General features: G+C 37.1%; 1 protein-coding gene across 1 annotated transcript; it reads left to right on the forward strand.

Annotated features, from left to right (window-relative positions):
* The first annotated feature begins 1,159 nt into the window (after positions 1-1,159).
* On the forward strand, positions 1,160-24,750 carry LOC125061178 (low-density lipoprotein receptor-related protein 4-like). The gene is made up of 35 exons (XM_047666415.1): positions 1,160-1,370; positions 4,820-5,003; positions 5,193-5,378; positions 5,510-5,628; positions 6,266-6,470; positions 6,890-7,019; positions 8,540-8,646; positions 9,232-9,391; positions 9,562-9,712; positions 9,779-10,089; positions 10,706-10,892; positions 11,107-11,260; positions 11,492-11,701; positions 12,572-12,753; positions 13,020-13,183; positions 13,259-13,396; positions 13,474-13,579; positions 13,715-13,865; positions 14,111-14,272; positions 17,427-17,639; positions 17,710-17,899; positions 17,973-18,063; positions 18,175-18,337; positions 18,542-18,675; positions 18,813-18,900; positions 19,191-19,296; positions 19,446-19,749; positions 19,924-20,252; positions 20,354-20,477; positions 20,578-20,672; positions 20,763-21,006; positions 21,422-21,677; positions 21,965-22,153; positions 22,291-22,445; positions 22,528-24,750. The coding sequence occupies exons 2-35, from the start codon at positions 4,907-4,909 to the stop codon at positions 22,657-22,659; spliced, it is 5,733 nt and encodes a 1,910-aa protein (XP_047522371.1). The 5' UTR covers positions 1,160-1,370; positions 4,820-4,906; the 3' UTR covers positions 22,660-24,750.
* Positions 24,751-24,778: the final 28 nt, after the last annotated feature.

Here is a 24,778-nt window from a genome sequence, read left to right on the forward strand (position 1 = left end):
GAAATCTCGCGTTTTTGTTGCTTAAAACACGAGATTTCAATCAGAGACATCTTTGTATTAAAATATAAAATAGTAATGCGGATTTTCAAAGTCGGTTCGCAATGAACCTACAATATCAGTGGGTTCATGTTAGAATACTTACACAACTTAAAGGTAAAAGATACTGAACTAATCCTCTAGATGTCATGAAAGTTATCTTTTGTTTTATTATTATTTTTTAACTATTCTCATATAACTAAATTCGTCACATTTCTCTGCTAAGATTTACATTTTTATAAATTACTACTAATACTTACGAACAAGAACAGCTATTTCAGCCATAAAATTACTAGTCTAGTCGACAAGTTGAAAATGGTACAAAATAGAGATACTGCTCTTAAAATTATGTGCGATAGCTCATTGGATCCGGAATGACGTGTAGAAAAATGTGCCAAAAGCATGTATTAGCACATAAAAAATTGCAAAAGTTATAAACAATTAAAATGAAAAAAAAATGGCATTTCGTTTTTTGCCAATATTTAATAAACTATTAATATTTAAGAAATTTCAAGAAAAGATTCTGAAAGAGGAGGAAATTTCTTCTAACTTCTAACACCCTAATATATTTAAGAGCAGCATCTCTATTTTGTACCATTTTCAACTTGTCGACTAGACTATACATCGAATTTCAAAGGTTTAGATTTGTTGTAAATGTTATATAATTTATCCGAATAATTAGTTTTTTTTGTATTTATAGAAATCGATGACGAGTATAATAATTGTTGTAAGGTTTTGGAAGTATTTAATGTTTCCAGCTATATTTGAGCTAGTTATTTATTTAGTTAGTTATTACGTAAAATATGGTTGAATTAAAAAACTATCCTAGTGATTGTTACTGACAACGGCTCATGTTTTAATTATATAGGTACTTTATAAACATTAAATAATAAAGTACGTATTTCTCCCTTCTTTGTCTTCTGATTTCAGTCTAAAGTGTGTCTAAGTGGCTTTTATAGTTTTTCCTTAATTACTTTAAGTTCTCCGAACTGTCTACTGTAAGCTGGTCTATTTCCATCGACTGTTATTCTCAGTAGACGATATAATACAAATGTAGGCGAGTGTTATACTTTAAATAGGTAGAGCTAGGGGCGGGCGGTCCATTCATCGATGTAGCGCAGACCGCGGGGCGCAAAGCGCAGGACGGGCGGGTAAGGTTCCAGATCACTCAGTACCTTCCCCGTTACGGAGAGGATCGCGTCAGTCTAAGTGCCCGAATAACTTGGATTCAATTGTTACTAAAAAACAATATTTCAGTGATTCTGAAACTGGAAAACTGTTTTGTGATTTTGTGTGGAGAATGTCTTACTTGTGCTATTGTGGTTGAGGGAAAGGTATGTACCGTGGACCCAACATGGACCGACTAGTTTATAACGGAATGATTTATCGTTATAATTGGTCTAATTATAATCTTAATCAGTAATGTCAGAGACTATTTAGATAATCCGAGATAAACTATGAATATTGTATACCTGTAAAAAAAATTGTCGGCTACTAGACCATAATATGTGGGAGTTTCCCAGTGGATAATTCTTAATGTTTTATATATACATAATTAATTTTAAAATTGGCGTCGCATAAAATTTTCACGGTCACATCCGTGGGTGGCGGGGTTCGGGTAGCTTAGGTTCGGAGAGGAGGGGGATGGACACACGCGCAGCCTCTGAGCCGTATTGATCGACCGGTTTGCTTGTATTTAAATGATGCCATTTCTTATTACATTATTTCGATATTAAAGAATATGAGTTTGCAATTCCAAATTTAGAAAACTATGCAAAACCTGTTCACCACGTCCTGGTGGACAGAAAAACCAGTTTGTGTTTCCACCACACCAACTTATTTTCTATATAAGATCATGTATATAATAAAAAAAAATCCCCACAAAAATGTAAATTAACATTTTATTTACGAGATCAAATCAATGCTTCTTTAATTACGTATATTAAACATAACGTGTATGAGATATCAAATATGAAATATTGCTAAAATATAATATGCTATTTTAACCATTTCCTTGTATTCTGATACAAATCTAGAATAGACTTTAGATTTGTCCACAAAGACATCATTACCATCGTTACTGTTTTAAGCGGTTCGATTCTTGATGAAGAATGCCCTATACATGTTAATGTTATATTACTGAAAGTTTACGTTAATCGACTTTATTTTAACAGCCATACATAGATACATATTATTTCTTATTTACGCCTTGTCAAACCCCGAAAAGAATGTTATGAAGTAAAATTTGTTACGAGCAATTATGTTCGGAAGAATAATGTAATCAATTGGAAAAAACGTGAGATAATAATTTATGGAAATTTGTAAGTTACGGCGTAGAATGCGCAAGGCTGTGCGTAGTGAATGGAATCGGGATCAACAAGTAGTTCGGAGCGCTTATTCCGCGCATGCCCAGTCTCGAGATTCAGACTTTCAATCTTCAAAATGGCTGCTTACATCTTAGGCTTATTATATAAGCATTTTAATTAATCTAAACTACCATTTAAAGTATTTTTGTATTGACCTTCCGTTCTCAGGTACAGTTGAATTTTCTAAAGCTACACTATAGCTACGCTACATTTCATATGCATGTGGATCTACTCAGTTCTAATAACGTACTTATAAATAATATTAATTTACGCAATGCTATATTTCTGCATCTGTTTCTTTGATTATGTTCTTTAAAGGCTAATAAAGAAAGGCTGACTTATTTTGTCCATTTTTGTGTCTAAGTTATCGCTCTCCTCATTATTACCTTCACGACTACTGTCTCTCAAGAGACGAATGTTTAACCGTGAGACTGAAACTGTGTTGCTATTTTAATATTTATCATACGAGAAGTCTAACACGATACTAGAAATGAATATCTATCGATTACACATTCAGTCCAACTTTCCCGGCCGCCACCTCACTTTACTAATCAAAGGATGGAACACAAATGTAAAAAACCATTCAAAGAATTTCTACGCAGTTCATACTATAATAAATAATATAAAAATGTTTTTTCTTATCAAATTAATACCGACCTTGAAGAAGGTCCATGGGCTGATCTATTTATATGCAATATATATGTCACCGGAATATAACAAAATCCGCAATAAACTTACCGAACTTACGCGTAAAATAATAAATAACTAAAGAAAATTGAAAATTGTATAAGTCACTAACCTAACCTTACCGAATCTAAACGGATTTCCGTTAGTTTATAAATTTACCACGAGACATTGCAAATTGACAAATTTGCGAAAATGAGGGCGAAAATAATATAATTTATTTCTCGTTTAGAATCCTACGACAGTTAAGTATTTGTAAACTTGCGGATTTTGTTATCTTATGATATACATATTATATGCTTACATATACATATATTGCTTCTATCTATATCCCAAAAAACGTGTGTCAGCCTATTACGTATCAATAAAGTAAATCAATCAACGAAACAGATACGATAAGTGCATATATACTATGCTAACTCGAAGTAGATTAAGGTTCTATGATGGCATCCACTGTATACATTCTTTCTATTCAATATATAAGACAATCTCATTATACAAATTGACTTGATATAAATTCAGTTCACCCACACATTGACGTCAGTATCGCTATTATGAATTAAGTTACAAGTTATTTTTGTCTTCGACATCAATTTAGATACGTCGATAAAAATAGAACTATTGTGTAACTAAAAGGATAATGAAAAATACCTTCTTTTAGCCACCTTGGAATTTCATAGTGCTAATTGGATTTTGACTTTAATTATATTAAACTTTTTGGTACATTGTTAAGTTTAGTTGAGATACCTTTTACGGTTTATATTTTCGATTTCCTTCCGATAATTCCCTTAATGTACAAGTAAATTTAAATTTAAAGGTGTAACATTGGTGTGGTGCGCGCATCTTGAGGTGGGAACTGACCAACGTTACGAGGTGTAATGTAACATGTAATGTAATGTTACACAGCGAGCATTCGTGCAGTCAGTACGTCGAGTTACGGGGAAACCAGCGAGCAACTAGCCGCTCGTTGCTCGCTTTGAGTGCTCCACCCGGCTGTCGGTTTTTTGGCGAATCCTTTGAGTGGTACACGGTTCGGTCAGTACGCTCTTTGTCAAAAGTCGTCCCGAGCGCACGCGCGTCGCGAGTAATCACACGTCAATCAATCAAACATGGAGTGGAACAAAGAAAAATCTCTGTGTTTCTCTATAAAATGGAAGAAAAGAGGAAGTGTTGTGGAACCCAGCTCATCCAGAGCAAATAAATTCAACAGTACTTCAAAATCGATCGGAGACATGCGTACAAAGTTTTTATACTGTCCAGTAATCATTTGGTTTTTCAAAGTTGCTATCAATGACAAACCACCACATAAGCCTCTGTTTTTAAATAAGTTTGGTCTCCAGTAACGTTTTTTATTCTTCTTAATTTGTATGAAACAATAATTAAGTAGAATCAAAGATACCAACGCGTCCCCGCTGTCGGCCATCTCGTGAACACTGGCGGTGAAAGCGGAGCACAGACGTTTGACGAGCATGTTACGCCGATTTTAAAACACAGCGTAACATGCTCGATGCGTTACACGCTCGATGCGAATGCTACATTACACATCGTAACTTTGGTCAGTTCCCACCTTTGGCTGATCGCACGAATTTTTTTTAACGATTAAAATATGACAAGGGCAATGTCTGATAAGTAGTGTTTCGTTGAGCACAATATTCCGGCATCTGGGCCAATGAATCCTAGACCTAGAATATTATATTTCAGTAATGAGTATAATATTTTGTATTTTCCAATAGGTGGTCCGAAGCATTGGAATACAGCGAGCCATGTTAGACTCCCCGAGACCTAGATTAAACGAAATCGAGCACGACCAGGTCACCTAAATGGTGCCCTGTGTAATAGTCGACTTCACAGCTTTTACAATGCTGACCCAACAAATGTTAATTCTCAACATAATTGCGATATACGTCCTTCATACCGGTGAGTTCAAATATTTATCATATGTTTTAATTTACCTGGGATCGATCACCGGCCAAGGTGCTTCGTATCGGAAGGTACAGCTGATGTTTAGGCATCAATGAAGCATACGCAAATATTGCTAAATGCGCCGCATTTTATACACAATTCCATGTTTTCATTATTAACCATGACGGTAAATTTGTTAATTAGGATTTTGTGATGACGCGATACCACACAGTCGTTACACGAATGGATCTTTGGAGCCTCCGGCGCCGGACACTCGTTCGGTGGGGCGTGTGCTACCATACCAACCCCCCATTATTGGAATACCGGGGCCCATGCAGGTCCCTGGCATTAGACCTCACAACCCATATACGCGAGTGGATGCTTGGCACCGTGAGTATTGTTTATCGACGCCGACATAAGAGCATTAATTTAACAACAAGATTTCTGTAGTTGAAGCAAGTTGATTTTATTATTATAATAAAAAGTATTTATGCAGCGTAATAATGTGATGTCTTTGACAGCTATTGGACGAGTTTACATAAATCCGAGGGATTCTTACGTAGTGGCTGATGATATTGATGATGGAGGTGATGACGGCGGATGCCATGTGCCATGTACCAAAGAATATTTTGCTTGTCAGGTATGTTTTCAGACCTTATACTAATAATAATAAAAAAAAACTATGTTATGTAATCCTTATAGAAATATACAAAACATACATGTTTCAAAAATATATCGTATACTTATGTTACGCGTTTATGTATTTCAATAGTTATTCGTGTTGTTCCCACGAGAATGTAAGTGCGTGCTCCTATTTTGCCATGCCTCCTGCTGATAGAGGAAAAATCTTTGTTTTTAATTTATTAACTATTTTATTATTATTAATTAACTATTAATTTATTAGTCAAGTCATGTGGAACATGGTGTAATGGTTGCAGCTCAGTACAAACATTGTGTAAAATAAAAAACTTGGCGATTAAAAATAGTGGCGGAGAGTTTATTGCCAGTACTTCTTTTCCGTTCTACGTCCTTAATTTGAGAACTGGCAGTAAATGTAAAATTAGAAGCATATAATATGTATTTCTTTTTTTGACGTTCATAAGTGTACCTAGTGTTACCTTATATGAATAAACGATTTTGGCTTTTGACTTTGACTTTATGTAGTACATTCGCAATTATCTCCATATTCTTATAAATATTTTCACTTATAATAGAATTATTGTCGTTTAAATTATCGATACATAAGTCGTGATGCGATATAAGTTTTATGATGTCAGGCATCCTGTACATGCATCGATCTTGAAAAGCGGTGCGATGGCAATACGGACTGTAAGGACAACGAAGACGAAGTCGGCTGCAACAAGTCATGCGATGAACAGGACAACCGCACGCTCTGCCACGGTACCAATGTCTGCATCTCCTTTGACTGGATCTGCGATGGGGACAACGACTGCGGTGACTTCTCCGATGAGACTCATTGTGGTGACTTTTATTTACTACTTTTCATTAAATAGGTATTAACACTGTCTTCTACAGATAAACTCTTAAGCCGTCGACTTCTTGCATACTTGTACTATCAAGATATATATACGTAAGTATAACTCAGCAGGCGCTCGTTATTGAACGTCTTTGATTTTACAAATCCAACTTCAGCTTAATGGTTCTGAATTAGCATATATTGTAATCTTAAGCTACTTCTGTACATAATTTATTCATTTGACGATATCTAATTCGAAGACGTTTTTGAACTACACAAAACAAACAAAACGCAGGACAGTGCTATTTGTTCTGGTTAAAATGGGAATAAAATTGCTGTCCATAAATTTCTATTACCACACTTTCTGTGTCACTGCGTACTTATTGAAATTATAAATGTTTAAATGCTTTTTTACTTACACTAGGTTCTGACTTGAACTGTACCGAAGTGCAGTTCTCGTGTACCAACGGACTGTGCATTCATAAAGAGTGGATGTGCGATGGAGATAACGACTGCCGCGACAACACTGATGAAATTAACTGCTCAAAAGACAAGTAAGAAAATTATCGGGGTCGGTTATAATAATAAAAAATAAAGTCCGCAGTGGACTAAAGTCGGAACAACCTCCAGTCTCATGTTAATAAAATTTCATAAATTTTCATCGTGGTATAATTTTGTTCACGTTGAAAACAGTATTTGACACAAAGAAATCTTGTGAACACCGTTAACGTATATATATATACGTATACTTTGAGTAGCAAAGTCATTAACCGTTAATTAACCGTAAGTGACGTGTGCGTAAATATTAATGAAGAATGCATTTTATATCAATGGTTAATGAATACTAAAACTATCCACTGTACTCTGTAGTATGGTAATGGTTGCCGAGATGGAAATAATCCCATTGATGAGGATCTCGTCGACGTCGAGTTACGTCAATAGATTTATTTTGCATACATTACGTGATATCACCCTTCGTCGCCTTCGTGAGTTACGTAACATTATGTAACGAAATTTCACTAAATACATTTTCAATTACTATTTTATCGGAACGATCTGACCATAATATTATGATATAATTTAGCCTCTATATCTTTATAGAATCAGGTTAAACGTGTTAAGATTAAATATTCTTCTGTACATACACTGTGTCTTTTTCTTAATAAAAAATAATACTCAAATAAAATACTAAAAAAGTTTCAGAATGCGTTCGGTTATTCGCTATAAGGCTGTTGCACTTAGCGACTTATGTGCTTGTACAAATTAATTGTACTCTTTAAGTAAGAAATTAATTTTGAACAAGTAGATAAAAAAAGCACGGATTCGATTCCGTCGACACGACAGTCGCAGTTTACATAAGTGAATTGATTTCAATTTATTAAATATTTTATTTAAAATAATCAAACTACGAGATCTATTAATGTCTGAATCTGAAGGGTAATATGATGATTCTGAAACCGTTTGTGAGGTATCGTTAAAATCGAGGCTAGCCTGCACCGGGCGGATCGATATTGCGTCGGGCGGCGAGGGGAGAGGGGAGCGCGCCGGGGCGGGCGGGTTTCCCGTCACCATGGCAACGCGCCCACACAAGCCTTGCGCCATCCCGACCCAATATATCCATTTCCGTGGGCGAGCGATGTATTGAAACAAACTGTTTTTAATTATGTTATTTCTTAGCAGCTCTTGACCTTAACGTATTATCCGATTTTAATTGAATAAGTCTTCGTCGGAAATAGAATTTTCTCTACTTAGCAATAACAAGGCTTGACGGTCGTCGAGCATTGTACCAGTTATTTTTAGTTAAACAACAAGTTAAAAACTTACTCATATTTACCTATATAAGTCTAACAGTAAACACCTCGGCGAATAAAAGATAATTTAATTCCAAAAATTACACAGCTTCTTGCAATTGTATGCAGTTATATCACAATAACCTTGTTTTTACTTTTTCTAGATTAGGAATGTATTTCCATTTTCTCAATGGCCGCTTTATTCATTTAAATGTCTTTGACGAAGGTCGAAGCCAGGCGTTAGGACAAGATTAAAGTAATCGTTACTTTTGTGTTGTGTCTAGATGCAGAGACAATCAGTTCACGTGTATATCAGGCGACTGCATACCTCTTCACTGGCGATGCGATAAGGAGGCCGATTGCCCTGACGGCTCGGACGAGATCCATTGCCGTAAGTGGGAAAAGCAACGCTCATATCTGATAGAAACAAAACAGAACACCAACATTCAAACCATCTGTCAAAATGTCTTAATATGTCTATCCCGGGGCTGCTGATCTTAACATATGTTTTTATTTAATTATTATTCGCATCATGACATTTTATAGTGGATAAGATAAACTAGATTTTACTAGGATTTTTGGTTCGGACATATACTAACCTACTTCGAAACCACGATAGTTCGACCGACAGTGGTTTTAAAAGGTTTCTGCGAAGAGGGAAACATCCCTATAAAGTACTCGAAGAAAATTATTACGCCAAAGAAGTATAACTTCTAACGCGTGTACATAAGTAGACACACGTTTTTTCTCATCGTATCTACAATTTTGGATCTGGGTAGTGAAAAGGATTTATATAGGGTATCTTAAGACAAGGTTAAGCACGCTTAAATTCCTTGATGGAAGACGATGCTGCTCCACCCCATTGAGAGATGCAGTAAGATAATATCGACATATGCTCTTAAGTTATTCCCAAGTATATGTAATACATTAATTAATGAATAACTACTTTTATGCAGTGTTATTGTAATATGTACAGCTGTCGATCTCTTACGGTGCGGCGAAAACGAAATTCAGTGCGACAATGGAAAGTGCGTGCGTAAAGACTTCCGGTGCGACGGTGACAACGATTGTGGTGACTGGACCGACGAGGACTCTTGCCCTCTTCTGCCTGGAAATTGCAAAACCACCGAGTATAAGTAAGTTGACTAATTATTTCTTTTATCTGTTTCACTGATCGTTCGGTGATCAAAATTTTTTAATTGCATAACACTGTCTTATTCCTTTTTTAAACATAAAATATGAAATATCAAACATGAGAGACAGAGTTGTCAGCTTACATTAAAATTTACTTTTACAAATATAATAGGTGCAACGACGGAAGATGCATTCCTAAGAGTTGGCGATGCAACATGGACAGAGACTGCACGGACGGTGACGACGAGCTCAACTGCGAAGCACTCGGCATACGGAATTGCACTGCAGATGAGTTCACGTGTGAGGACAGGCGTTGCATATCGGTAAGCATTCCTAAGAAACATTTAAATATTTCACGACTCAGAATGTAACCAAACACGGCTTTGTAGAAAACCTGGTTATGCGACGGCGTCCGCGACTGCTCCAACGGTGAGGATGAAACAAATTGTGAAGTAAACTGCGAAGAAGACCAATACATGTGCAAGTTACAAACAAAGTCAGCATTCCGTAACTGTGTGAACAGAAAACACGTCTGCGATGGCATGAACGACTGTCCTCAGGGTGACGACGAAGAGAAATGTCCAAAGAAGCGAAAATGTTCCGGAAGAGATAAATGTGAGAGGGAGTGTATCACCACACACGATGGAAAACCGGCGTGTTCTTGCCCGATAGGTTATCTCCTGAATGACGACGGTTACAGGTATGAAGTTTTTGTGGTATTTTTTAGCAATTTGGTTTAAACATTTTTTGACGCTTCATTCTTGTAACCCTTGTTTGACTCAACCTAAATTACGCTTTATGATTAAATATAATAAACAATACTATACTCTGATTTTTTATTCCATAGAATTCTGACAGCTAGGCCAGGCACATTTTTCAATTTTAGTACGAGTCTGAACATCTGAGTCTATACGTATACATTTTATTTGTCAGTGAATGTATATATTTAATTAAGTGCGGTGCTCACATTAAAAGTGGTTTTAACGCGAGTGATAATTGCGTCCCTTTTCATCACAAACAGTAAAAAACGCACAAGTAAAGGTAATTTTTTTTAAAGGTTTACTAAACCTGTTAAGATAATTAGAAATATTGTTCGTGATATTGAAATATTTGTTGTTGAGTAAGTAAGTATTTAGATTTACCTTTTTGTAGGTAAAACATAAAAAAAAATTATTTTTTATTGCCCTGACATGGGTCACATTTTTTCCCTTTTTCGGTGGAGAACTCGGTTATTAGCAACGCTTATGAAATGTCAGAATTGTACGGAATGAAAAATCAGGCTATAAATGTTTATGTTTACAATACAATACATTCAGTTGCCGAGACATCGACGAATGTATGTACGAGCAGGACCCAGTTTGCTCCCAGACGTGTTCCAATACTCAAGGCAGCTTCCGTTGTGGATGTATGACAGGCTACGTACTGCGACCGGACGAACGTTCCTGTAAGGCAACCGGAGAATCACCTACATTGCTATTTTCAAACAGTATCGGTGTCCGTAAGGTAAATACATTAAATATCCCAGATGATTAGAATAACATTAAAATTCAATCTGAAAATTTACGCTTAAAAATTATTTATTGAAAGTATCGAGTAGTTTTTTAGTCAGTTGATTACTGGTTGCGAGTGAATGTATAGAACATTCAAATACACCTACTAACAGATATAAACGCTAAATTCGGGGTTTAAGTTAATGTAAATATTTCCACTTTTAAAGGTGTGGTTATCCGGAGACAATTACGTGACAGTTCTAAAAGGACTGCACAATGCAGTTGCTTTGGACTACCATTATAAAAAGAAATTACTCTTTTGGACTGAAAACAACATGAAGGTCATTCGAGTGGCGCCCTTAGAGAGCAACAATATGACAGGTAGCTTTACAGAATATTTTATCAGTAATTTATTTGTGCAGTTTTAATGTTCCACAGTTTAAAAGAGACATTTGTTTTATTGTTTATTTTGTACCGCATGTAAGTCATCGGCGTTCTGTGCAATCTAACCTGATTCCACCATTAGGATATACGAGATCAAAATAAATAAATCTGACTAATAAAATCAGTTTAAATTCCATAATTGTACGCTAAATATGCGGAATTCAACAGATGTGATACGATGGGGATTGGAAACACCAAGCGGGGTGGCGGTAGATTGGATTCACGATCTTCTCTTCTGGACGGATTCGGGGACGCGAAGAGTTGAAGTGGCAACGTTGAATGGATTACAGCGGGCGGTATTAGCGGCCAGTGATTTGGACAAACCCAGGGCCATCGCTGTACATCCAGGAGACGCTCTCGTATTCTGGACGGATTGGGGTAAGTCGGTATCACCCTGATTTGAGTTCTTCTGGACTGGTTGTGGGGGATTCTTAATATCCATAGGGCTGATGTGCAAGCTCTGAATTGCGTGTCACAAAAAGACAATATTCAAGTTAGAATTAAGTGGTAGTCTTAGTTCTTACACATTCTAAAAGTTGTTAGCTAGTTTTTTTCTAAATCAATACTTATATTTGGAGGAAGATGGAGGACAGGGGTGTGCCAACTCAACTGTTAAATATATTTAAATTTTGGTATGCCAACCAGAACAGCACTGTGAAGTGGTCTAATGCTTTTTCTACATCGTATAGGTCGGAGAGTGGTGTAAGACAGGGTGGTCTGTCATCTCCTAAACTATTTAATCTGTACATTAACGACCTGATCGTAGAACTTAGCAGCATGTGTGTAGGTTGTAGAGTTAATGGAGTAAGCATCAACAACCTTAGTTATGCTGATGATATGGTGCTGCTGGCTCCGACAGTAGGGGCGATTACGGAAATGCTGCGTGTGTATAAGGTATACGCTTGTAAGCATGGCCTCATTTACAATGTAAATACATGGTCTTTGGGGGATATGGTATATGCTCGGGGATGTTTCATAATATTTCTCTAAATAGTCTTGGCATCCAGAGAGTGAAGGAATTTAAATATCTTGGGCATATGCTATCTGAAAATTTAAAAGATAATATCGACATAGAACGGGAACGCAGGCCAGTAGCGGCCAGAGGTAATATGTTGGCTCCTAGATTTGCTCGTTGTAGTAAACAAGTGAAAATCACCCTTTTCGCCCCTTGTAAGTTTATACTAACATAATGATGGATTATTTTACCTGATAAAATAAATAAATAACAATAATACTCTCCATTATCAGGGCCAAATCCTAAAATCGAGCGGGCTGATATGGACGGCAGTAGACGTAAGAGCGTCATCGTGGACGAAATCTTTTGGCCCAACGGTCTTACTATTGACTACACGGAGTCCAAGATATATTGGGCAGATGCTAAACACCACGCTATCGAAAAGGCTTCGTTTGATGGCAGAGATAGGAAACGGGTCAGTTTTTATTATATATAGGAATTAGTTACGTTTACCTTCAAGAACACACACTTTCATATATATAATAAGAAATCTACTCTTAGGAATCATTTAATGAACGACTCCGGCTTCCGGTATCGTTTAATAAGCTCATTGTTCTTGAGTATATCAGTTAATGACAATGACATACTTTTATATCAAGATTAATACTTCTGGTTTCTCGTTCCGCACATTAGCTATCTTATAATATAAAATTCCTAATTAAAACACTTTTTATCGCGTAGATAACAAGCAAAGGTGTACCTCATCCCTTCGCACTAACGGTATTCGAAGACGCCATCTACTGGACGGACTGGCACACCAAGAGCATATCGACTATCAATAAGAAAACCGGCATGGGCATGCAGACAATACACGCGAGCTTACAAGTGCCCATGGACATACAGAGGTAGGTACAAACTATAAATCCCCTAAAAAGGCGAACAAACGCGGCTAAAGGTGTAACACGTCTCTTCTATTCCAGTTTCCACCCTTTACGACAGTCGACCACCTACAAGAACCGTTGCGGCTCAAACAACGGCGGCTGTTCACATCTTTGTCTCCCAAACAGTAACGGCTGCACTTGTCGATGCCCGATCGGTTTTAATCTTAAATCTGACGGGTGAGTTATTAATAGTATTCCCTGCATTCTTCCTGTTTGGAAATCAAGGCAAAGTGCTCATTCCATTTTTGTTTCAGTCGCACGTGTGAAGATACACCTGAAAAATTGTTATTGTTTGCAAGAAGAAAAGATATAAGACTGAAACTTCTCAATCCACGTAAGCAGATGGACTCTTTGGACATGGTATGAACGGCTTTTTAGCTAAGAACCGAATGTACTTGTCTTTATTATATATACTGGTTTCCCGTGGCAACAATATCAGTAAAAAAATCTCATTCCTTGCTAACTATTTTACTATCAGTTCCTTAATAATTTTAGGTAATCCCGGTGGATTCGATCAAATCGGCGGTCGCTCTCGACTGGGACCACGCCCGGAAGAGAATATTCTGGACGGACGTGGAAAAAGACACCATAAATAGAGCTTACCTTAATGGATCGAATCAGACTGTAGTCGTGAGCACAAATTTAAGTAAGTACGAAGATATCTGGAACACCGTACTTGACTACACGTTCAGATAAAAAAACCCAAACTTTTTAACAAAATTAAATTATCAAAACGAGATATTTCAAAATTAGAAATTGTGAAAATTATTTTTAAGTATTTTTTCACAATGACAAGAAATCCGGAGCAAATATTTTCTTCAGAATATTCAGTAGATTGAAATTAGTTTATCGGTAAATAAGTATGTGCACTACGTTATGTTTCCGTTGTAGTATCACCGGCCGGATTAGCCTACGATTGGATAACAGACAAGTTGTACTGGACAGATGCAGGCACTAATAGGATAGAGGTTTCCAACTCAAACGGTACCATGAGAAATCTCCTGGCTTGGGAGAACATTGACAAGCCACGAGACATCGTGGTCGATCCTAAAGGTATCTTCCTCATGACAATATAATATTATGCGTAAAGTATTATTAAGTATTACACGACAAAAATGCAGAGCATAAGAAACGGTATTTTTATAGGAAAACGTAGCGTGACTTTGTAGTCGTTTTCGAAAACGGAATAAAATAGTTTAAAATAAATTTTTGTGTCATTACATTATACTCAATTCGGAATCTGGAATAAGAGAATCTGCACGGAATTTGTTTATTTCACTTTACTTTGATCCTAAATCGTGCTATTATCTCTCTTTCTAACTATCAACAAGATAATTATATCTGTCATAGATAAAGTCATAGCTTTCCATATTATAAAAAAATAAAGTCTTGCTTATTTATAACAAACGATAAATGTTTCATTTTCCTTTCCCTGAAACGAAGCACTTGTTCTAAATGTAAATTCACACTTCTTTTTCATATTCACAATACACACACGCACTTAACGACCACCTAGATCTTATTCAAATTATTTAATTGGTATACTCGGACCATTGATAGAGTTAAGAGAATTCGTACTGACGATTGATTTTGGCGTGGCAAATTAACCGACCTGATTGCGCACGGGCCTCCGCAGGACTAGAGAAAAGGCGGAGGGGGTTGCAGAGGTTCGGGGGCATATTCATAGATAGAGGACACAGATTGATTCAAAGTTCGCGGCTTTCAATAACGTCATTTTCACGAAAGAAGTCGGAATTACTTTTGTCAATTTTGCCTACTTAGTAAGTTACAGTGCAGTATTGCGGGAAGATATTATTTTTTATGGAAACAAGGTAATACGTAGTAACGTTGCATGGAATACGGGAATTTATTGCATTTCAACACAAAAGATGTCAGTCTAAAAGAAAATAAATTATTGCGCAATATACATTAAAAAATAAAGGTGATATCAGACGGTTCATTTTTTGTTCATTTTCACCTTTCATTAGGTACATTTCACTCGAAATGAAATGTCTGAACAAAAAATGAAACACGAGTGCCGAATGAAATCATTAGTGAACCGATCCAACAGTGTTGGATATTGGCATCCGGTATCTTTCATTCCCACTCCGAATGAACGAGAAATGAACGGTCTGAACTCTGAGAGAACGTTCATTCGGATTCGGCCATTTTGTTTCGAGTCCTGTAGCCGACGGACATCACGTCACACATCACACATCATTTCTTCTTTCAATCCATGGTCGCACCCACCACCGTCGACGTTTTCTTTGCATCTTTTTTGTCAACTCTTTGATTAAATGATCACAAATTAAACTAATTCCAAGACGTACGACTTCATTCGATGACATATTTAAAAGAAAGAACAATGAATGTTCATTTCTGTATAATTTCGTCTAAGCCGTGTGAACATAGAATGAAAAAAAATGAAGCATTCACTCGAGTGAACAATCATTCGAGTGAACCGTCTGATATCACCTTAAGAGAAGGTAAAGGTGATATCAGACGGTTCACTCGAATGATTGTTCACTCGAGTGAATGCTTCATTTTTTTTCATTCTATGTTCACACGGCTTAGACGAAATGATACAGAAATGAACATTCATTGTTCTTTCTTTTAAATATGTCATCGAATGAAGTCGTACGTCTTGGAATTAGTTTAATTTGTGATCATTTAATCAAAGAGTTGACTAAAAAGAAGCAAAGAAAACGTCGACGGTGGTGGGCGACCATGGATTGAAAGAAGAAATTTATTTAAAAAAAAAGTAATGTATTTTGATCGTTCCACTTGAACACCATTTTGCCGCATGAAAACAATATAATAACACACAGAAAAAAAAGTTATAACTTCGTCGACAACGTGATGTCCGTCGGCTACAGGACTCGAAATAAAATGGCCGAATCCGAATGAACGTTCTCTCAGTGTTCAGACCGTTCATTTCTCGTTCATTCGGAGTGGGAATGAAAGATACCGGATGCCAATATCCAACACTGTTGGATCGGTTCACTAATGCATTCATTCGGCACTCGTGTTTCATTTTTTGTTCAGACATTTCATTTCGAGTGAAATGTACCGAATGAAAGGTGAAAATGAACAAAAAATGAACCGTCTGATATCACCTTAAGTACATTAGAAACGAACCGCACGTTTGAAAAAAGGCCTGTCGTATATTTAGATGAAAGGTTTATTCATAACACTCGAAGAAATGTTTGCAAAGTGGCAACGACTCTGCTGGGAGTTGATGAATTATTAATTGCTCACGGTCAAGAGACAGCTTCGTTGATGATTCATTATTGATTTTTAAGTCTCAACCCAAATCCTCTGATTACCACGATGAGATTAATTCATGAAATTTCCTCAAGTGGGTGTCAGAAGAGAAGAGGGAGAGATATCGAATTTATCAGAAAATCTCTTGCGATAATAAACAACGCCTCCTACCACTCGAACGAATGAAACTCCAACTATGGCATTTTATTTATATGACATTTGCATGCCTATTTATATATGGCTGATTGTGCGGATTTTTCTTGTTGTTCGATGTAATTGTACCACTATCTTGGCAAATAAACGATTTATTTATTTATGAGCAGCTAAAAGCTGAAATGCCCAGTTCTGGTTACGAAAAAGGGGCTTATTTATATATACGAGTATATTATCATTGGACGAAAGCATTGTTGACTTAATGAAACAAAATAAAGAGCCACCAATGTAGGTACACCTTAAAATTTCACCATCGAGAAGTTTTAAGATTACGTCAAAAAGTTCCCCAAGACCGAAAAGAAAAAGTTTAATTGACGGAAGTTACATTGCAACCAATTACGCTAGATAATTGGCAAAATCAACGTCAACATGTGAAACATCTAGAAGATGAAGATTTAAAAAAAATGGTCTTAGGACGATGAAGAAATGGACCTGTTCATAATTATTGACATTTAATACATGTAGTTTAAAAGAAACATATCCTGAAAAAACATATTATTATTATAGAGAACAAATGCTTATTTTCCAAAACGATTATAAAGTCTCGGGGTGTACATAATTGTTAACTTAGCATTGTGTGTTGAATTAGCACCATATTGCAAAATATAGTTTTGATATTGCAACATCTCTTCTATCTATCTGTTATTTCGTAAGATATAAGAATTAGTTTACACTTTACATTTTTTAAATATTCTGTTAATGTTTGAGTATTAAGATAATATTTTTATAGGTGGCGTGATGTACTGGTCAGATTGGGGTCTAAACCCGTGCATAGAAAAGGCTGACATGGATGGTGGTAATCGAAGGCGCTTGATATTCGGGGATATGACGTGGCCCAACGGCCTGGCTCTGGACTTGGCGAACAATCGAATTTACTGGACTGACGGCAACCGCACCATTGAATACGCAAACCTTGATGGCACCGGCCGTGCTGTATTAATTGGTAAGCCGTTAACTAAGGATAGATTGTACCTAGTATTAACCGACAAACTTAATAGGAACGTTTTTTGTAGGTCAACACCTCCCACATCCCTTTGGACTCGACCTCTACGGTGACGAAGTATTCTGGACGGACTGGGATACGAACTCAATACAAGCTGCGAATAAGTTCACCGGAAAGAACCGCAGAACGCTGGGTGCAGGCGTCGAAGGACTGATGGACGTTAGGGTGTTCCATAAGGACAGGAAGGGTGGGAGTAACCGGTGAGGACATACTACAAAAATACGTGCGAAAATGTGGTACAATTTGTATTATAACATTAAGCGTTTCCTACAGTTGTAGCAGAAATAATGGTGGATGTTCACATCTCTGCCTTCTGAAACCCAACGGAAGAACGTGTGCGTGTCCTACGGGAGTTAAACTTATGGTAATTTCGTCTTATTGTACTGGAGATTGTGTACTACTAACATCTTTCTATCTTTCTTATTTATTACATTTCCCTTAAAAAAACGTAATTAAAAATAGCTTCGTTTGACAGGAGGACGGTAAAAGATGCGCGGACGGCCCAGTGAATTTCCTGATATTCGCTCATCGCCTCGACATTCGTTTCGTCTCCTTCGATGTCCCGTACCTGGTCGATGTCGTGTTCCCATTCCGAGGACTTAAAAATGTTCTTGGAGTCGATGTCGATCATCAGACTGGTAAGATATTGTTATTACATAATAATAATGTATTACCAACACTAATATATTGTAAACAAATCTTGCGATTTTTATATTTTTGTTCTTTATTAATCGTTTCGAGGATAACTCAAAAAATATTTTTAGCTAGGAATCAAACCCAGTATCTGGCCGTCCATTACGTGACGTGCATTTCCTTAATTAAAAAATATTTAATTTTGTAAGGTCTTATTTACTGGACGGATACGGCGGAGCGGGTTATTCGTCGTGGGGATAGATTTGGCTCCCAGATCAAGACTATCATCACCCGAGGACTGCAGACAGCTGACAGCCTAGCCGTCGACTCTACTGGTAGGAAGGTGAGTGGAAAAGTCAAGGCTTTTATTTGCCTTTAAAGTAGAACACGCCTGATTTGGTCTAACAGAAGATAAAAACACAATATACCTATAACGTTTTGTTTGGCTTTATCTTTTACCATCTATATTTTGTTTGTTAGATCTATTGGACTGACGGAGGTCGAAACAGCATTGAAGTAGCGGAACTAGATGGCTCTAATCGGAAAGTGCTCGTGTGGACAGGATTAGGTAAATGATGAAATGTTTTTAAATATACTGGTACGTAGAAAGGACGAGAAGAAATGGCCTATTATTTTATAGACTAGTAAACGATCCGCAGCCTGTGCCTGACATACTAATAATTCAGAAAGTGCTTATTGCGCACATAGAAATAAATGTACACAGCTAGGATTCAAACGCAGGACCTCGAGCTTAAAAGTGACACGCTTCAATAACTGAGTCAACAACGCTTAAATATATTAACAATATTATATTTCAACTTTTTCATAAAAGAACTGGCTATAATTTGTGTTTTCCAGATTCTCCTCGCGGCATCGCTTTGCATTACGAACGAGGCTACATGTTCTGGTCTGACTGGGGAACAGAGGCTAAGATTGAAAGAGCTGACATGGACGGAACTCATAGGTATGTTAACTCAAAAGCTTCGTAGTGCGTTCATCCGAAAAACAATAAGAATACTAGGTTTCTTTATCAAAATATTACTATCCGGCAAACATACATATTTAGTTTAAGGTCGTAATATTCCATTTCTATAGCGAGTCTACTTCTTCCAGGCGTGTAATTGTATCCCAAAGTGTGGAATGGCCCAATGGTCTAGCCGTAGATCGCTTAGAAAACCGAATCTACTGGAACGACGCTAAAGCAAACACTATCGAGAGCGCGGACTTCAATGGATGGGCCCGAAAGACTATTCTTAGTAATGTGCCATATCCGTACGGTATCGTTATTGTGGGACAGTACATCTATTGGACTGACTGGAAAACTAAGGCTCTGCATAGAGCCGATAAGAACAACGTGCAGGACCAAATCATTATACGCGAGAATCTCGAGGGACTGATGGATATTAGAGCGATTCAAGTAATTTTAACTAAGATTTTTTAAAACCTAGTTTCCTTAACTTAAAATGTACCACAAACTTATTCAATTTTATGTATATTATATATTATATTTCCAAAAGCAAATGCATGCGCCGCTAAATTTTCTTTTAGACGCAACGGTAATCATTCAGTGAATGTTTTTTTTTATTTAAAGAGTGACTACAAGCTAGAAAATGTCTGTGGCACAAACAATGGCGGATGTTCACATCTCTGTCTACGAAACTCTCGAGGGTTTTCCTGCGCATGTCCCACTGGATTGCTCTTTGAGAACGACACGACACCGGAGCCCAAGATGTGCAAGAAGCACCCGGAGAACTTCCTCACGTTCGCCACCCGTACCAGCATGACGATAATTTCCCTCGACACGCCCGAGTTGAAAGATATCAATATTCCCGTACAACACATGGAGAGCTCTATAGCGATCGACTTTCATTGGGATAAGAAACTTATATTCTACACTGATGTTAAGCTTCATGAGATCAGGTTAGTCTCAGTTTCAACAAAGCTTAATCTACATCAGCAATGCATTTTTAATATGAACTATGGGTATTAATTAGATTGTGATATTCGATAAATGTTTACAGGACATTGAATATGGAAAACATGACAGAAAACAAAATGATAGTGAACACGACCCTGGAGACGCCGAACGGTCTCGCCGTCGACTGGATAGCTGACAATTTGTACTGGACCGACAATAAATATAAGGTATATATTCGTATTACTTAGATTAATTAAAAGTTTCAAAAGACGTTACAATTGCTACTCCAGTTAACGTTTGCTGACTTGCTTGTGTGATTATGCAAAGGTGGTGGAGGTGGCTAAGCTGGACGGAAGTTGGAGAAAAGTCTTAATATCAGGCCTCGATGAACCGCGATCTGTTGCTGTGTTTCCAGCGAAAGGGTTTGTTGTTTGTTATCTTATTAAATATATTATGAAGAAAAAATAAACCTATATTTCCTATTTTTATAATTTGCTGAAATCTTCTTTTAGCTACTTATACTGGAGCGATTGGGGAGAGAATCCTAGCATAGAAAGAGCGGCGTTGGACGGAACCACGAGGAAAATTATCGTCGACCATGATCTAGGTTTTCCGAATGGACTAACCATTGACTACGTAGAACGCAGATTATACTGGACTGACGCCTTGAAGAATAGGATCGATACTTCTGACCTGAACGGCCTTCATCGCGTTCAACTTGTGCCAGATGCAAAGAACCCTTTCGGAATGACCCAGGTAGTCGTCGATTATTAAGTCAAATTTTAGTCGCAGCTATAAGATACATCTACTTACTCAACAAAAATCATCACGCAGAATGACCAGCGCTGCTCCTCATCGTAATTCTGAGCCAGGGCCAATTATAACCACAGCACACACGCATTACACACTTGAAACGAACCGAATGGGAAAAGGGAACAAAACATTTTTTTGGATATCTCTCATTATATTTTTTATTTTATTTATTTCTTTAAGTATTGTTATTTTGTGTGTTAATGTATGTGTCTTTGTTAGTTAGTGATAAATGTTATGTCCATTATTTTATCAAACAAGAAAAAAAAACACATTCATAAAATTTACTCATTCATTTCTGATAAATTATGTTTATGAAGAAGAAACGCAAGACAGAAATCGTAAAAAAAATCGTTTGCAGTTTGGCGAATTCATCTATTGGACGGATTGGAACAAAAAGGCCGTGATGCGCGCAGAAAAGAACACAGGAAAGAACGTAACAGCAGTTAGCTCAAATTTTGAAATGGCCATGGAGATAAAGGCAGTGTCGCACCAGCGACAGCACGGCTGGAACCCGTGCATGGAGGACAATGGCGGGTGCACACACTTCTGCTTCTTTAAAGGGCACGACTACGTGTGCGCTTGTCCCGACCACTCCGACGTCGTTTGTTCTACAAGTACGTTCAAAATGTTAATAAACCACTGAATTAATAACTTTCAGTTGAGACTAATCAATATTATTAAGAGAAGCTAAAATATTAAAGTAACCCATTCACTTCTTAAAATCTAACGTTGTTGTGTCTCAAATAAATGGGAAAAGACATTCTTAAACTACTTGAGACTTAGGTATTATGTATAAGATTTGCTGGTTATAGGAAATAAACATAAGCATCTGTTACGAGCAATGTTAGCGAAGCATAGACGGGAGTTTCTATAAATGTTACTGATGAGGATCCATTTACAGCACCGAAACAGAAGGTGGAACTCCGTATGCCCTCCCACTACCCACCTAACTACGATTACATGGACTACGAACATATCGAGTTGGCTACTCCCGCTCCAGAATCACAATCTCACACCGGAGCCATCTTCATCGGGGCCTCTGTTGTGGTCATCATCATCATCGGAGCTATGGCTATTGGCTTTGTTTGTCGTGAGTATTCTCTCTCACCGAGATGATATTTACAGTCTAATATTCTAGTAAGTCCATAAAGTATGTTAAAAAAGTTTCTGAAAGGAAGCAATACCGACTATACGATTAGGTGTTTTATTTTGCGTTTTGCATTACAGTCCGAGTGCTCAAGGACCGTGACGGCGAATTGAAAGAAACCCACCGAGACTCGAGCTGCCCTATCACTTTTCACAATCCGAATTATGAACAAACGAATTCAGAAGGAAAAAAGAGTTACCGCCTCCATGAAATCTACAAATACGATAAACAGGAGGTAAAGCTTTGACTTCTAAGTAACCTTGTAGGCACGGATGGGAATTAATCTTCAAAATAAACTTAATTAAATTTTGTTGTAGAATCGCGTAACAAACGTGTACATCCAGGAAGGGACTAGCCTCTTGGCGGCGCCTTCTTCCCAGGAAGACTTGCCAGTCAGGCCGCCCACACACAACGACTTTGAACCCGTCACCTTACACACGTTCGCGTAAACGGCTCGGCATCATTAGCACTTCAATCGCTTGATACTGTAGTTAAAGAGGTGTTAACGAGTCTTAGTGTTTTGCGGGAGATTGTCGAAAATAATTGTCTACAGAACAACTATTAGTAATTTTATTAGGTTAAAGGTGTTGCCGTCTCGAAGTCATCTCCTGCAAAACTAGCGCTGAACACCTTTAGAATTCCAAAACAGTACAGAACTAGGCAGTACTGCTGTGAAATACGTCAAAGATTGACTGGAAAATAAATCTATGTATATTTGAATTCCTTGTTACTAAATATGTACCTAGGTATATCGTTAAATATCTGTGTCAAAAGTTCGTATCAATTAACCAAGTCCGACGTCCCACAGTACAGTTTAGCCTATGAAAATGGAGTATTTTATGTACCTACTTAGCATTATCTAACTGAAACGATGATCTCACGTTGTAGTCAGTTTCGTAGAAGACGTGTTTAGGCATAATATGTGTCGTTAATCCTACTTCAGACTGCGATATCCGCCAGCGAAGCTTAAGAATTAACGCACAAGCCGGTCCTTGTCGAGGGTGAGTTTTGTAAGTGCGATATCGCATGTCCCTTAAGTGTATTAGAGTATCTCTGTTGTAAGGTATGGTGAAATAATTGGTGTTATTTTTGTACAAGGCGCTTCTCATTCGACTCTCCCTGGCTCGGGACGAGCCGTACTGTTAGATTTTTACCTTTTTTAATCTGGTGAACAGAAATTGATGGGGATCTGCGATTATTTCTTCCTTTTTGTACATCCCGGTCTTACGATGTACGACACATCGGTGATTGTTTTTACATTGTTGATGCTTTTTCACTCGGCGCTACTCAAATTTGTCAATATACTCGTAATAATACTTCAGCTATGACAAAATTAATTACCGATTCTACATATTCAGAAAAAAAAACTCATCCCCAACTGAATCCTAAACGCTTTAAATATAATTATTTTATATTAATTACGTATTTAGTGAAATAATCGGCATCTTTAGTTCAAATACGACTAAAGTGGCGTCGCGTGGAAGAAGTCTTAGTAATAATTCACCACGATAATATGGTGACAATAAAATATCAATTGTAAATAATTAGTTTTAATTGAGACATTTTTTGTCAACCTGTGTAAAATTCATGTAAATATTTTATTTGTATCTGATTTTGCTTGATTTTTTAAAAATAATGATCCTGTGTAAGATTTGCAAGCATCTTGCGAACGTTAACTTTCATATCACAATTATTTGTTTAGTAAATAAGATTTACGTGCAAGTTCAAATGAGGATTGATTTCTGATGCGAAGGTGCGACATTCCACAGGGTGATTATAATAAGATAGATAGATTTTAGGACGGATGTCGATAAAACGGATTCACTATTTATTTCATTAATTACTTGGCTACCTCGTTGCTTCAAAGGCTTCTATAGGTTTAGCTCAATCTGTGACTCACGCTTATATGATTTCCTAAACGTTGTACATAGAAAGGTTAATATATTTTCATGGTAAGAGATATTTATTATTAGATAATTTATAAAACTACCATCGTCTGACGCTCGACGAGCGATCGATTGTTTCGGACGGTAAACTATGATAACTTTGCTATATAAATACGAAAAACTTCGAATCGATCCGCCCCTCTTGTTTGTGACGAGAAATCAATTATTTAGAATTTCCAATCTCACTATGTCGTAGTGAGAAACGGTCGTTTACTTACTTAGAGTTTTATATTATCATGTTTCTATTAGTTTTAAGTGGAGATTTTAATCCTTTTGTTATCATAGAGTGTAAGAGGGAAAACGTCGAGTGCTGTGATACCAGATGCCAGGAAAGAGATGACGGAATTTACGTTTTAATATTTCGAACGTTTTTATCGGTTTCGGACGAGGTGCTAAACGCGCACACAATAAGTTCCCAATTTTATTTCAGCGTTTCGTGCCAAAAAATCTTCGTTTTTAGCGTCGGTATGAAATCTTTAGACTTAAGTAAATAAACAGCTTTTACACCTTTACCTAGAGCCTCCTACGAAGAGGTGTCAAAACTGTTGTCCAATTTATTATTGTACTGAAAGTAATAAATAGAAATTATTCAGATGTACTCGTGTTTAATTTGGGACTCTTG

The sequence above is a fragment of the Pieris napi genome, chromosome 23 (genome assembly GCF_905475465.1).
Source record: "Pieris napi chromosome 23, ilPieNapi1.2, whole genome shotgun sequence".
Taxonomy (NCBI): Eukaryota; Metazoa; Arthropoda; class Insecta; order Lepidoptera; family Pieridae; genus Pieris; species Pieris napi.